The sequence below is a fragment of the Pristis pectinata genome, chromosome 7, assembly GCF_009764475.1.
Source record: "Pristis pectinata isolate sPriPec2 chromosome 7, sPriPec2.1.pri, whole genome shotgun sequence".
Classification (NCBI taxonomy): Eukaryota; Metazoa; Chordata; class Chondrichthyes; order Rhinopristiformes; family Pristidae; genus Pristis; species Pristis pectinata.
In genome coordinates this window covers 84,232,766-84,244,779 of record NC_067411.1, presented here as the reverse complement: position 1 = coordinate 84,244,779, position 12,014 = coordinate 84,232,766, and the positions used below count along the sequence as shown (strand labels likewise).

Genomic DNA, 12,014 nt, shown 5'->3' with positions numbered 1-12,014 from the left:
CACAAGAGACTAAATGGCCTACTCCTATTTCTTGTGTAAGTGGTATGACCAAGAGCATGGACCTTGAGTAATAAGATCAATGTAATAGACTTAGAAAGATTTAATTTGTCTAATGCAAATAAAGTCAGAGCATGAAGAGTTGGAGAACACATGGCAAAATAGATAACCAGAGATCAGAATGGTGTTGCAACAACAATCTTTCACTCGATGGCAGCAAGACCAAGGAATTGATTGTGAACTTCAGGATGGGAAACACACACCAGTACTCATTGAGGGGTCACTGGTGGAAAGGGCGAGCAGATTCAAGTTCCTAGGCGTCAACATCTCAGAGGATCTATCCTGGACCCAACACATTGATGCAGTCACCGAGAAGGCACGCCAGCTGCTCTACTTCATTAGGTGTGTGAGAAGATTTGGTATGTCACCAAAGACTCTTACAAGTTTCTGTAGATGTACAGTGGAGAGCATTCTGACTGGTAGCATCACAGTCCGGTATGGAGGCTCCACTGCACATGATTGCAAGAGGCTGCAGAGGCTCATAGACTCAGCCAGCTCCATCACACACCCATCCCCACCATCAAGGACATCTTCATGAGGTGGTGCCTAAAGAAGGCAGAGGACTCTCACCATCTGGGACATGCTCTCTTCTCATTACTGCCGTTGTGGAGAAGTTACAGGAGCTTGAAGACCCACACTCAATGATGTTAGGAACAGCTGCTTTTCCTCTGCCATCAGATTTCTGAATGGTTCATGAACCCATGAACACTACCTCGTTATTCCTTTTTTGCACTATTTTGTAAGATAGTAATTTTTATGTATTTTCACTGTACTGCTGCTGCAAAACAACATATTTCATGTCCTATAAGTCAGTGATGATAAACCCGATTCTGACTCTGAACTAGCTAGCTGCAGGCAGAATACAAGCTTAAGGATAGATGTTTAGGGTGACAACTTGGGATCCCACAAGATTGGTACTGGGAACACTTCATTTACATTTTACAAGAATGTTGCCAGGACTCAAGGGCCTGAGTTATAGGGAGAGGTTGGGCAGGCTAGGACTTTATTGAATAACAAGGAGTGTGGGAGACTGAGGGGTGACCTTATAGAGGTATATAAAACCATGAGAGGCATAGATTGGGTGAATGCACACAGTCTTTTTCCCAGGGAGATGGAATCAAAAACCAGAGGGCGTATGTTTAAGGTGAGACTGGAAAGATTTAAAAGGGACTTTAGGGGCAACTTCATGCAGAGGGTGGTGTGTATATGAAACGAACTGCCAGAGGAAGTGGTTGAAGCAGGTACAATAACAACATTTAAAAGGCACTTGGACACATACATGGATTGGAAAGGTCTAGAGGGATATGGGCTAAACACAGGCAAATGAGGCTCGCTTGGATGATTATCTTGGTCGCCATGAATGAGTTAAGCTGAAAGGCCTGTTTCCATGCTGTATTACTCTGACTCTAACAATTTTGATTTTGGGGGTGGGGGGGTGGGTAGAAATATTTGTTTATAGTTAGAGGTTTTCTGTACTATGGGGGCCAACAATTAATTCCAAGATGACATTAATAAACTTGCAGTATGGGCATCTAATGAATTTCAGAATAGTTAAGTGTACATTTTTGCACTTCTGTTTAACATGCAAATCATGCATGAAGGTGATTTTGATTGGGATAGATCATGCTAGTGATAATTTCCGGGTGAAATTGCAAGGAAATGGACATATGCCTGTGTAATTCATCTGCATGAGGCTGATGTTTTCCTGGAGTCAGTTGGATAGTGACATGGCAGGTCATGCTTTTACATTGTCACCATAAATTAATGTTTGCGGTGCTCCCATTCTTTGGCCTTTAACTCTTGTTTCCAAAACAGCCTTTGTTCTGTGACCATAAGACATAGAAGCAGAATTAGGCCATTCGACCCATCGAGTCTGCACTGCCATTCAATCACAGTTTATTTATTAATTCCCTCTCAACCCCATTCTGCTGCTTTCTCCTTGTAACCTTTAACGCCCTTACTAATCAAGAATCTGTCAATCTCTGCTTTAAATATACCCAATGACTTGGCCTCCACAGTCAGTTGTAGCAATGAATTCCACAGATTCACTACCCTCTGGCTGAAGAAATTCCACCTCATCTCTGTTCTAAAGGGACATCGTTTTATTCTGAGGCTGTGCCCTCTAGTCCTAGACTCTCCCACTACTGGAAACATCTTCTCCACGTTCACTCTATCCAGGCCTTTCAATATTCAGTAGGTTTCAATGAGATTCCTCCCCCCACCCGTCCTTCTAATGTGCAGTGAGTACAGGCCAGAGCCATCAAATGCTTCTTGCATGTTAACCCTTTTCATCCCCAGAATCATTCTCGTAAACCTCCTCTGGACCCTCTCCGACGCTAGCACATCCTTCTTGAGATATGGGACCCAAAACTGCTCTCAATACTCCAAATGTGGTTCGACCTATGCCTTATAAAGCCTCAGCATTACATCCTTGCATTTATATTCTAGTCCTCTTGAAATAAGTGCTAACATTGCATTTCCTTCCTTTCTACCGACTCAACCTGCAAGTTCACCTGTAGGGAATCCTGCGCTAGGACTCCCAAGTCCCTTTGCACCTGCGATTTCTGAATTCTCTCCCCGCCATGGGGGGAGGAACTCTAAGCTCTGATGCAATCAATGATGTAGTAATTACTTATTTGTGCAACTTGTAACGGGAATAGCACACATACCCCTTATTCTGCGTGCAATGACCTACATGCTCTGCATTTCTGGTACTTTTTCCTGATTTTATGCATGGGAGGCAATTGGGTATTATGGCTAAATGCAGAAAACCTTTTGTGCATCAAAAAAGAGTGAAGTCTAATTTCTAGGTATGTTTTGGTAAGAGAATTGTTGTATGTTACTTGAAAAATAAGAAGTCAATTAGATCAGCATGGTGAATCTGTACTGAACCCTGGTTAGACCATATGTAGAAAACCAAGGACAGTTCTGGATTTAGTGGCACTGGATAGGGTGTAAAAATGATTTAGCAGAGTGATGCCAGGTCTCTGGAGATTAGTTATTAGGCTGAGCCTGTTTCTTGAAAAGGCAAGTTGAGGTTAACCTTATAGAGAAATCCTGGAAAATGTCCAAGTGTTTGATACACCAGATAGAATGTATTTCCACTTGTCATAAAGATGAAAACTAGAAGCTTTAATTAACTTCAAATGCATGTAAAGAAATATTTGAATAATCTCAATGAATTTACATTCTACTGAGAAATTAAAGCTCCATGGGAAAATATTCTCTTATGGCTGACTAAAGAAGTTAATGATTGCATTGGATTGAAATGAGAGCTTATGATATTGCAGAGTTAGAAGTTGTGTGAAGGAGAGCCAATCGATTTAGTATGCCAAAGACCTGGAAGGATTTTAAAATTCAGCAAAATATAAGCAAGAAAGGAAACGAGAGCAAACCAGGATCTACAGACCAGTTAACTTGACATAAGTTTTTGGGGATGTGTTGAATCCAATACGTGATGAAGGAGAAGCAGAATATAATTGAGCAGTGCAGCATGATTTTACAAAAGGGAAACTGTATTTGATAAATTTATCAGAGCAATTTTTTAAAGGTGTCTAAAGAGGAGCCCGTGGATTTTCTGAAGTTAGATTTTCAAAAGGCATTTGTTAAAATGCACTTAGGTTTATTAGGTTGATTCATGGTCTAATTACTAGGACGAGAGGACACTCCTATGAGGAAAGATTGAATAGAAAGGGCCTACATCCTCCTGGAATTTAGAAGAATGACAAGTGATCTCATTGAAACATAAGGTTAGTTGTGCTCCTTTTCTGAAAACAACGGGGTGCATTCTCAGAATGAGGGGTTGGAAATTAGGATGAATTTCTTAATGGGGTAGGAAACATTTGGAATTCTTAACTCCAGTGGCTTGTGGATAGTCATAGTATTCATTCAAGACCAAGCATGACAGATTTTTGGAATCCAAAGGAATGTGGGATTGGGCAGAAAATTCCTATGAAAGAAACTGATCTTTTGAATGTCAGAGTGAGCTCATAGGGTCTTGCAGCTTTCTCTTTCCATTTCTTATTCTCTTATATAATATCTTCAAGTTGTTTTTGATTCTATCTAAAATGGATGTGTAAGTATGTGGAGGTTTTCCTTGAGACTAATGCTGAAGGAATACCATGTTGAATGGAATTACTTGGTGGAGAAATTCACTTAGAGCTATAAAGTGAGCAACAGTTAATTAGCTGTCTGTTACATGCACAACATGATTTTCCTGTCTGTTGAATTTAGAGAGGCTTGTCTGCTGCCATTTTGTATCATGCCACAGTGGAGTTTCATTCACTGCAACTCAGGAAGAATAATTATCATTAGTGTTTTTTATTTTAAAGAAATTAGTAAAGAGTTTCTGCTTTGGTTTCAAATAATGAAAATTGGAGTATTTATTTTGTTTTAGCCATCTATTTGACAGTCTGAGCTATATGGATACCACAAATTAAAATTTAGCTCAAAAATATTAGGAGGAAATCAGCTTGTTTCTGCACTTGATTTCCTAACCAAAGATTTGTGGAACCATTGGAGCTAACTGCAATCTGCAAGGTAAATACTTGTGAATGTTTTGATCAAAGAAATAATCAGTAATTGACCAAGGAGAATTAAGACATATTCAAGTAGCTTCCTGTTTTGCATTAAAACATGGATAGTGCCATTGGAATTTCTAAATTTTACTTATTCTATATAACAGCAAATGAGTTTAGTCAGCTATTGCAGAGAGGTTTTCTGTAATGTGAAAGTACTTGCGTCAATTCGAAGATGATTCGCATTCATGTTGCAAATTTTCTGGTGTATTAATATTTAAAAACACATTATTAGTTACTTAAACCATAGATATAGTGAAAATAATAAACTGCCGACATTGATATTAATTTCCTAAATGAAGAATTCCAAACTTGTTTGTTAAAAGCAGAATCATGGAATTGTAAATAGTTTAATTAAATGATAGCATGACATTCCCTGAAGGTATGGTTATTAAAGTTAGAAATAATCTTCCATGGAACATGATGAAAGTACATGGAAAGAGCCACATTATTAGTAATATTTGACGTGTAGCCAAACTTATCTTATATCCTCTAACTTACAATAATTTCTATTTAAATATGTATTCTTTTTTTCCCCAGGCATCCTAATTATTACTGTACACTATTAGCAAAAATAAACCTGTTTCAGAATTTCATTCGTCTGGGTTTTTCCGAGATCTTGACTGTCTAACCCACAGAGGACCCAAAATGTGTGGAACCCCCAGCACCCCCACCCCCAAATTCCTCCCCATAGCCAGCTGTGGACCACTCTTGCAAAACTAGGCTTTTGTGTTGCTGAGGCCTTCTGCTACATGACTTAAAGGGGGCCTAGGTGAGCAATCCTTAGGTTGGCGCTGGGACCTTACCCATGAATGTCCAGTTTTCATTAGCGAACAGTTAAACAATTGTGCCTCTCACTGTTTTGCTTTATTTTCCTTAATGGCCTGCAACATGCTCTTCAACTTACTAACTCTCAGGGTTAGCAAAGTATCGGCTAGCTCATCGATATTTCCTGCTAGTACTCGTACCTGATGCTAAATGTGCTGTTCAGCTCTACTGTCATGCATGTAATGTGAGATTTGTTGTCTCTTTCCTGCACTGTGGCACCAGTGAGCTTAGAAACTGACAGCTATAGAAATAATTTGAACCCTTTTAGCTCATTACTGTCGTATACGACAAATCGAGCTGAAGCATCTTCAGTTAATGTCCTTAAGGCTGGGGAAAGTGAACGTGGCAGGTTCAGGATGATTTAAATATTCATTTAGACAGAGCAGAAAAAAGAGCACAATTTCAACCCTACATAAGCTGCCTTAATGCACCTTTCTATGGGTGAAAGTGTATGAAATATTGGAATTCCCCTTTTAGGTTTAAAATCAGTGCATGTTCATTTAATAGAAAAATATTTCCTTCAAATTGGGGGAGAAAATGACTACTTTGAAACTCAGTAGAATTGTCGAACCTTTCTAAATTTCAGTTTGTTGCTGACTCATTGGTTTCCATCTCCCAGAGAGTAAGTTGTCTCTTATAAGAGTAGAAGCAAATTTTACAGCTATATTTAAGCCAATTTTTCCTGTGAAGTTCTTTCCTAAGGAGTTTTGAATTGACTTCTAGAATGTTGACAAGAAGATCCTGCATAATGAACAATAGAAGTAGTTCATCTAAAAAATGCTTCAAGTGTTAAATTGATTCCTGGGGATGCCAATAAACTGTTGCAGTTTGTAGTGGATCATCACTGCCTTCTCGGCGATGTTTAGGGATTGTCAGTATACATTTTCCTTGGCTGTGACACTCACGGTCCATAAATCAATTTTAACAATATCTTTTGGACTCAAGTGGCCTTTTGACAGTGCAAGGGTATTCCTGTGCTTCAGTAGTTGTTCTGACTTTCTTGAAAGATCTCGTGGTATCTCAGTAGACATTAATCCTCCAATAATTTGATGGGAGGTGTAGGTTAAACCAGTTTCCTGGCTTGAGCCTTAATTTGCAGAAATGAAAATGTGACATGTCCGCTTCAACAAGCAATGATGTGACTGAGTTGTGCCATGGAAAATGCCAATACTTGCATCCATTCTAAGGGACACCTTTGAGAAGTTCAGGGTTTGAATTTCTGAACTTGAAAAAGGTTGTTTAATATTTGCTTTACATTTCCAAAATTTTTTTTGGTTTTATTCCACATTTTTAACATTTTCAGATTTTTAGTTTATTTGCTGGAGAATAAAGCTCTCCAACCTTAATAAAGCAAAATGTTACAAACAATCTCCTGGAGGAACTCAGCATCTGTGTGGGGAAAGGAATTGTTGATGTTTCTGGTCAAAACCCTGCACCAGTCCTAATGCAGGGTTCCTTTCCCTCCCACAGATGCTGCTCGAACCCTTGAGTTCCTCCAGCAGATTGTTTATTGCTTCAGATTCCAGCATCTGAATCAGCATACTGTGTCTCCAAACCAAAATGTTATCCTAATGGCTAATTTAAGATGAAAGATGCTTTCTTTCAAGCCATACAGTTCTCTGGGAATTTCAATTGTGTAGTAGGTCAGAGATCTTGTAAGTGAAAATCATAAAACTGCAGATGCTGCAAATCTAATAGAAAGACACAAAAGGCTGGAAAAACAGCAGATCAGGCTGCATCTGTGGGAAGAGAAACAGAGTTAACCTATCAAGTCGAAGTCCTTGCATCAGAAGCTTGTTAAACTATAGGAAGGGTGTGGGAGGGAGGATGTTTCTGATAGGATGTCTCTGTAAAACCAAGGTGACCATGCGCAAGCTGTAAGCAAAATTATCTGGTCATGTATATGTTTTAGGCTTTGGTCTGTTACTGAGATTTAAACTGTTACATCCTTTGATCAAAACAAGAATGTTATGCCCCTTGATTTTTCCTTCCAAGCCATGTGGTGCAAATGTTTTTGTTTCATTGTTTGAAATGTGTTGAATTATTTGGATATATCAGGCATAAGGGAATTGGCAGGCAGAATCACTTGACAATAAAGATGTCTGTCTGTTTTCCCTCGTTATTTAGCTTGATGGGCAGAGAACTGAACAAATTTCATAATAGTGTTCCAATTTATTATACACTATTCAACCAGATTCATTTACAGTCAAAATTAGCTTTCCCATATCCTCTGGACCTCTTAAAGGATAATGGTTTACAAATTCTATTGAAGTATACTGTTCACAATAGAAATGTTAACTGTATTTCTAATTTCAATTGTAAAGTACTTCACCTGGAATATGTGCAGAGTTACTTATTTTTGCAGTGATAAAAGTAAAACCTCCCCTGAGTTAAAGACCATATTCTCATTGTATATGGAGCTTGAACATTTATTAATGTCAAAAAAATGGAGATTATATCTGCAGTTGACAATCAATCATTTTATAAAATTAACAAAGCTATGTGGTACCCCTAGATTTTAAAGTGAAGTAGAAACAGACAGGAATGTGTGTTTAACACTTGTTTTTATTATATTTGTTTTTAATTTCTGACAACTTTCCTAGATTTAATTGTGAAAGTTTAATTTGTCTATGCAGTTTTCAAAAATATGAATTCAGAATTGTTGATATTAATCTAACAGTTTTGTTTTGCAGAATCTCTTCTAACAATCTTTGTGTGTCCTTTAGCTATTGATCTTAAGAATGGTTCTGGAGAATTGTACCAGGGAGCGGCACGGCATCAGGCTGACACTACCTTCACATTATCAGATGAAGATTTCATGCAAATTGTATCAGGAAAGCTTAATCCTCAAAAGGTAAATCTTAAAAATATAAATGGTAAATAAAAAAGAGGTGCAAGACGTCTTGACCATATATTAACACATAATGGCCTAGATTTTCCTTCTCCCTCTGTGTCGTGGTAGTTTGGACAATGCACTTTTATAAGTACCCAATTGAGAGGGATTTGCTAATCCCATTGACCAGTACTTGGTCCATAGCCTCCAATGCCTTGGTGATTCAAGTGCTTATATAGATGATACTTAAATGCTGTGAGAGTACCTGGCTGCATTACCCACTCAGGCAGTGCATTCCAGATTCCAACCTCCTGCATGGAGAAAGTTCTTCTTCGGATCTTTTCTAACTCCCTTATTCCAAATCCTAAACTTCTGCCCCATAGTTTTCAATAGTTGGCTATGAGGAAAAGTTTCCTATTATCTACCCCATGTAAACCCGTCATAATTTTGTGTCAAGTACCCTCTCAGCCGAAAACAAACCTAACCAATCCAGTCCCCCCTCATAACAGAAGCATTCCATCACCAGCCTGACCTGAAGGTTGGATATTGCAGGGTTTGTCCTTTCAGGTCTGAAGTTCATAAAGGGTTGAGCAGCAAATTCTTAATTGTCAGTTAGATGATGCTAAAACCCATTCAATCGCTATTTGACAGCAACAAGTAGGTTCAAAAAATTTTGGGGAATTACACTATAACAGACCTTTAAATTATGACAACAAAAATTGATTAAGGAAACCATTACTGTGGAAATGTCGAACAAGAGTCTTTCATGATTGTGACATCTGAACAGACACTAAAATATTAGTGTACAAAGCAGTGGTGATCCCAACGCTCCTCTATGCATCAGAAACTTGGACAACATACTGACGACATCTGAAGGCACTTGAAAAGTCCTATCAATGCTGTCTTTGAAATATCTTAAGTATCAGCTGGGAAGTTAGAAGAACCAACGTCAGCGTGCTAAATGAAGCAAAAACAACAAGCATTGAAGCCTACGTTATCAAGAACTGACTAAGATGGAGCGGTCATGTTGTTCGGATGAAAGACGAACGTCTGCCGAAACAAATCTTCTACTCCCAGCTTAAAGTAGGGAAACGTAAAAGAGGCGGACAACAGAAGAAATTCAAAGACATCTTAAAAGCTAACATGAAGAAATGTAACATCGACATCAACAATTGGGAAACCAATGCCAAGGACAGGAAACTCTGGCAAACCATCATTTGAGAAGGAACAGCAACTTTCAAAGCCAACAGATGTGCAGAATTGGAAGAAAAGAGAAGAAAATGGAAAGAGGGGCAACAACGACCAAAGCCCGAGCTGCCATCTGGAACCACCTGTCCTGAATGCGGAAGAACTTTCAGAGCCAAGATTGGACTCATAAGCCACTTGAGAGCCCATAAATAGATCAACGGAACGAAGACCATCATCCTCAACCTCGAAGGATTGCCACAATGACAACTGTGGAAATGAGGGAGGATACCCTAGAGTGCTCTGAGGTCATGTGAATAAAGCCCAGGGACAAAAACTCCATTAATCCTGCACACTTTGGATTTTGGTGCTCAATTGGCAGGTTTTCTGATGTTTTTCTCAATATACTTTTATTTCTTTTTTTTTTACAATGTTGCACTATAGTATAATAAATTTTCTGGTATACACGGTAAATTTAAAGGGAATGCTGGAAATGGGTCCCTGGGGAGTTTAAAGGAAGCATGGGAAATGAGACACTGGTGCATTTAAAAGGAGTAAGGGACACATCACCCAGTGAGCAATTGCTGAACCATTGAGACTCCTGAATAATCAGATAAAGGTTAATGCACTGTGTTTAATAAACTTGTAAAAGATAACTTGTCAGAAACTAAATATAATGTACGCTTTTATAACACATTTCAGTGTCCATCTATGATCTGCTGCCCTTCCCCTGCCACCCCTCAAGCTTTAATAGATTTGAAAAATGTTTTTGCTGAAGGAATCTTATCCTTATTTGTGGGTTCACATTAGTTCTATTGTATAATACTGGCCTTAAAGTAAATTTTCACTTAAATACATAAAAATTGTCAATTCTTGGAAACCTCGAGCATTAGTAACAGTGGCTGGTTTTGTGCCCTCTGTGTCAAAAATCTCAGAAAATGGTCTTGATCCTGCTGAAGCTGCATGTAGCCTCTAGAGGGTAACCTTGACAAGTTTCCTAGGAAATAAGATATGTGATACTTCTGGCAGTTGCATGCGATTCAATTATTTTTGCCTGTTCCTGCCTCCATTTCCACCCACAGGAAAAAAAATGGAATTTCAAAAAGGGCAAAAGGCTTAGAAACCTAGCATAATAGATTCCCATTCTTCTTCTTATCTATTTGTATGTGGGGAATGGACAGAATTGGGATGCAACTTGCTTTTTCTTTTATCAGGACTAAAGTGTTCATTTCACTATTATCTTGATACCTACTTAAGTTGTTTTTTTTACAGGCTTTCTTTTCAGGCAAGCTGAATATTAAAGGGAACATTATGCACAGCCAGAAGCTTGAAGTGATCCTTAAAGATTATGCAAAGCTATAAGAAAATCATGACTTTTGAGAATATGAATCTGTCTCTCAGAAGCACCCAAAGGCTTTTGAACAATGTTCAGTAATAAAACTCCTCAAATGATATTATGTTCTCTTTTTTTTTCGTGAATTGCTATCAGTAAAATCAACTGGCTTTGTTTCAAATGGTAAATTTGCCCAAATTACTCATTGGCTAACAGTTTTCTGCTTTCATTTCTGTTTGCTTTGTCATGAAGAATTTCAGATTATAGCAGGGTGGTGTTTATTTTTAAATCACAGGAGATGAGCTGTCCATTCTTTCTGTACTCTGTGTAATGGCCTTGATTCTTAATGTTTGTATTATTTACAATGTTCAGAACAAAAACTAATCAGTTCTCTGTATTTCATTTCTTTGTGAAATGTCGCTAATTTTGAGGAATATAAACTTGGGAGAACATCCATTTATGTTTTGGCTTCAGGCGAATGCTGGATTTAAAAAAAAATTCAGAGGAAGCAGTTTTTGGTTGAACAGCTCTATTTATACTCTGGGACATTTTCTTAATTTGGAAAGATAACTTGCTGCTACTGGCATGTCTTCCTCCTTTTGTTTCACTTTAGCAGCTTTAATTCTGAATAAACTGTCATTTAAAATATATGAAAGAAACTGTGGATGATGTTGCATATGTGCATTTTTTCCAAAAAAAAAAGCCCAATTTTTATATTTTAATGTGGTGGAAATGTAATATGAGTAGGCGGTTTTGTGTTTCACCGGTGTGAATGCACAAATTGAAGTCTCTCTCTATTTGGATCATTTGGAAGAAACTAAGTATGCCAAGCAGTCTAAATAAAGGACACACTGAGGACCAAGCGGAGACTGTGCATATTTAATGGACACTCCTTACTGGAAACTTCTTTCTAACTTGATGACAGTGCAAGGATACAGTGATTAGCATAGTTGTTTGTGTATTGTAAAAACTTGTTATTGATTGAATTTCAGCAGATTTCCATTTGTATAAATATAAAATTGTAGTTATCATAGTATAATCCACAATGTGGGAAGATGACAAATGAAATTCTGATCAAGTAAACTTGAGTAACATTAATACAATAATTGAACCTATGCCTCAGATGAAAAGTATATTATCAGCCCTGACAGTGGATTGTTGAGTTTCACAAGCGGGAATTGGGAAGGGTCTTTGGGCCAGA

General features: G+C 38.1%; 1 protein-coding gene across 6 annotated transcripts in view; it reads left to right on the top strand.

Annotated features, from left to right (window-relative positions):
* Window positions 1-11,675, top strand: part of hsd17b4 (hydroxysteroid (17-beta) dehydrogenase 4) — an 86,962-nt gene extending 75,287 nt beyond the window's left edge. For 5 of the 6 annotated variants that reach the window (XM_052020414.1, XM_052020413.1, XM_052020410.1 and 2 more), the window contains exons 23-24: window positions 8,189-8,316; window positions 10,753-11,675. In XM_052020414.1, the coding sequence (XP_051876374.1) occupies window positions 8,189-8,316; window positions 10,753-10,842 (218 nt within the window). In that variant the 3' untranslated portion in view covers window positions 10,843-11,675. The remainder of the gene's footprint in view (window positions 1-8,188; window positions 8,317-10,752) is intronic. The other variant, XM_052020411.1, reaches the window with a different exon arrangement.
* The last annotated feature ends 339 nt before the right edge of the window (window positions 11,676-12,014 follow it).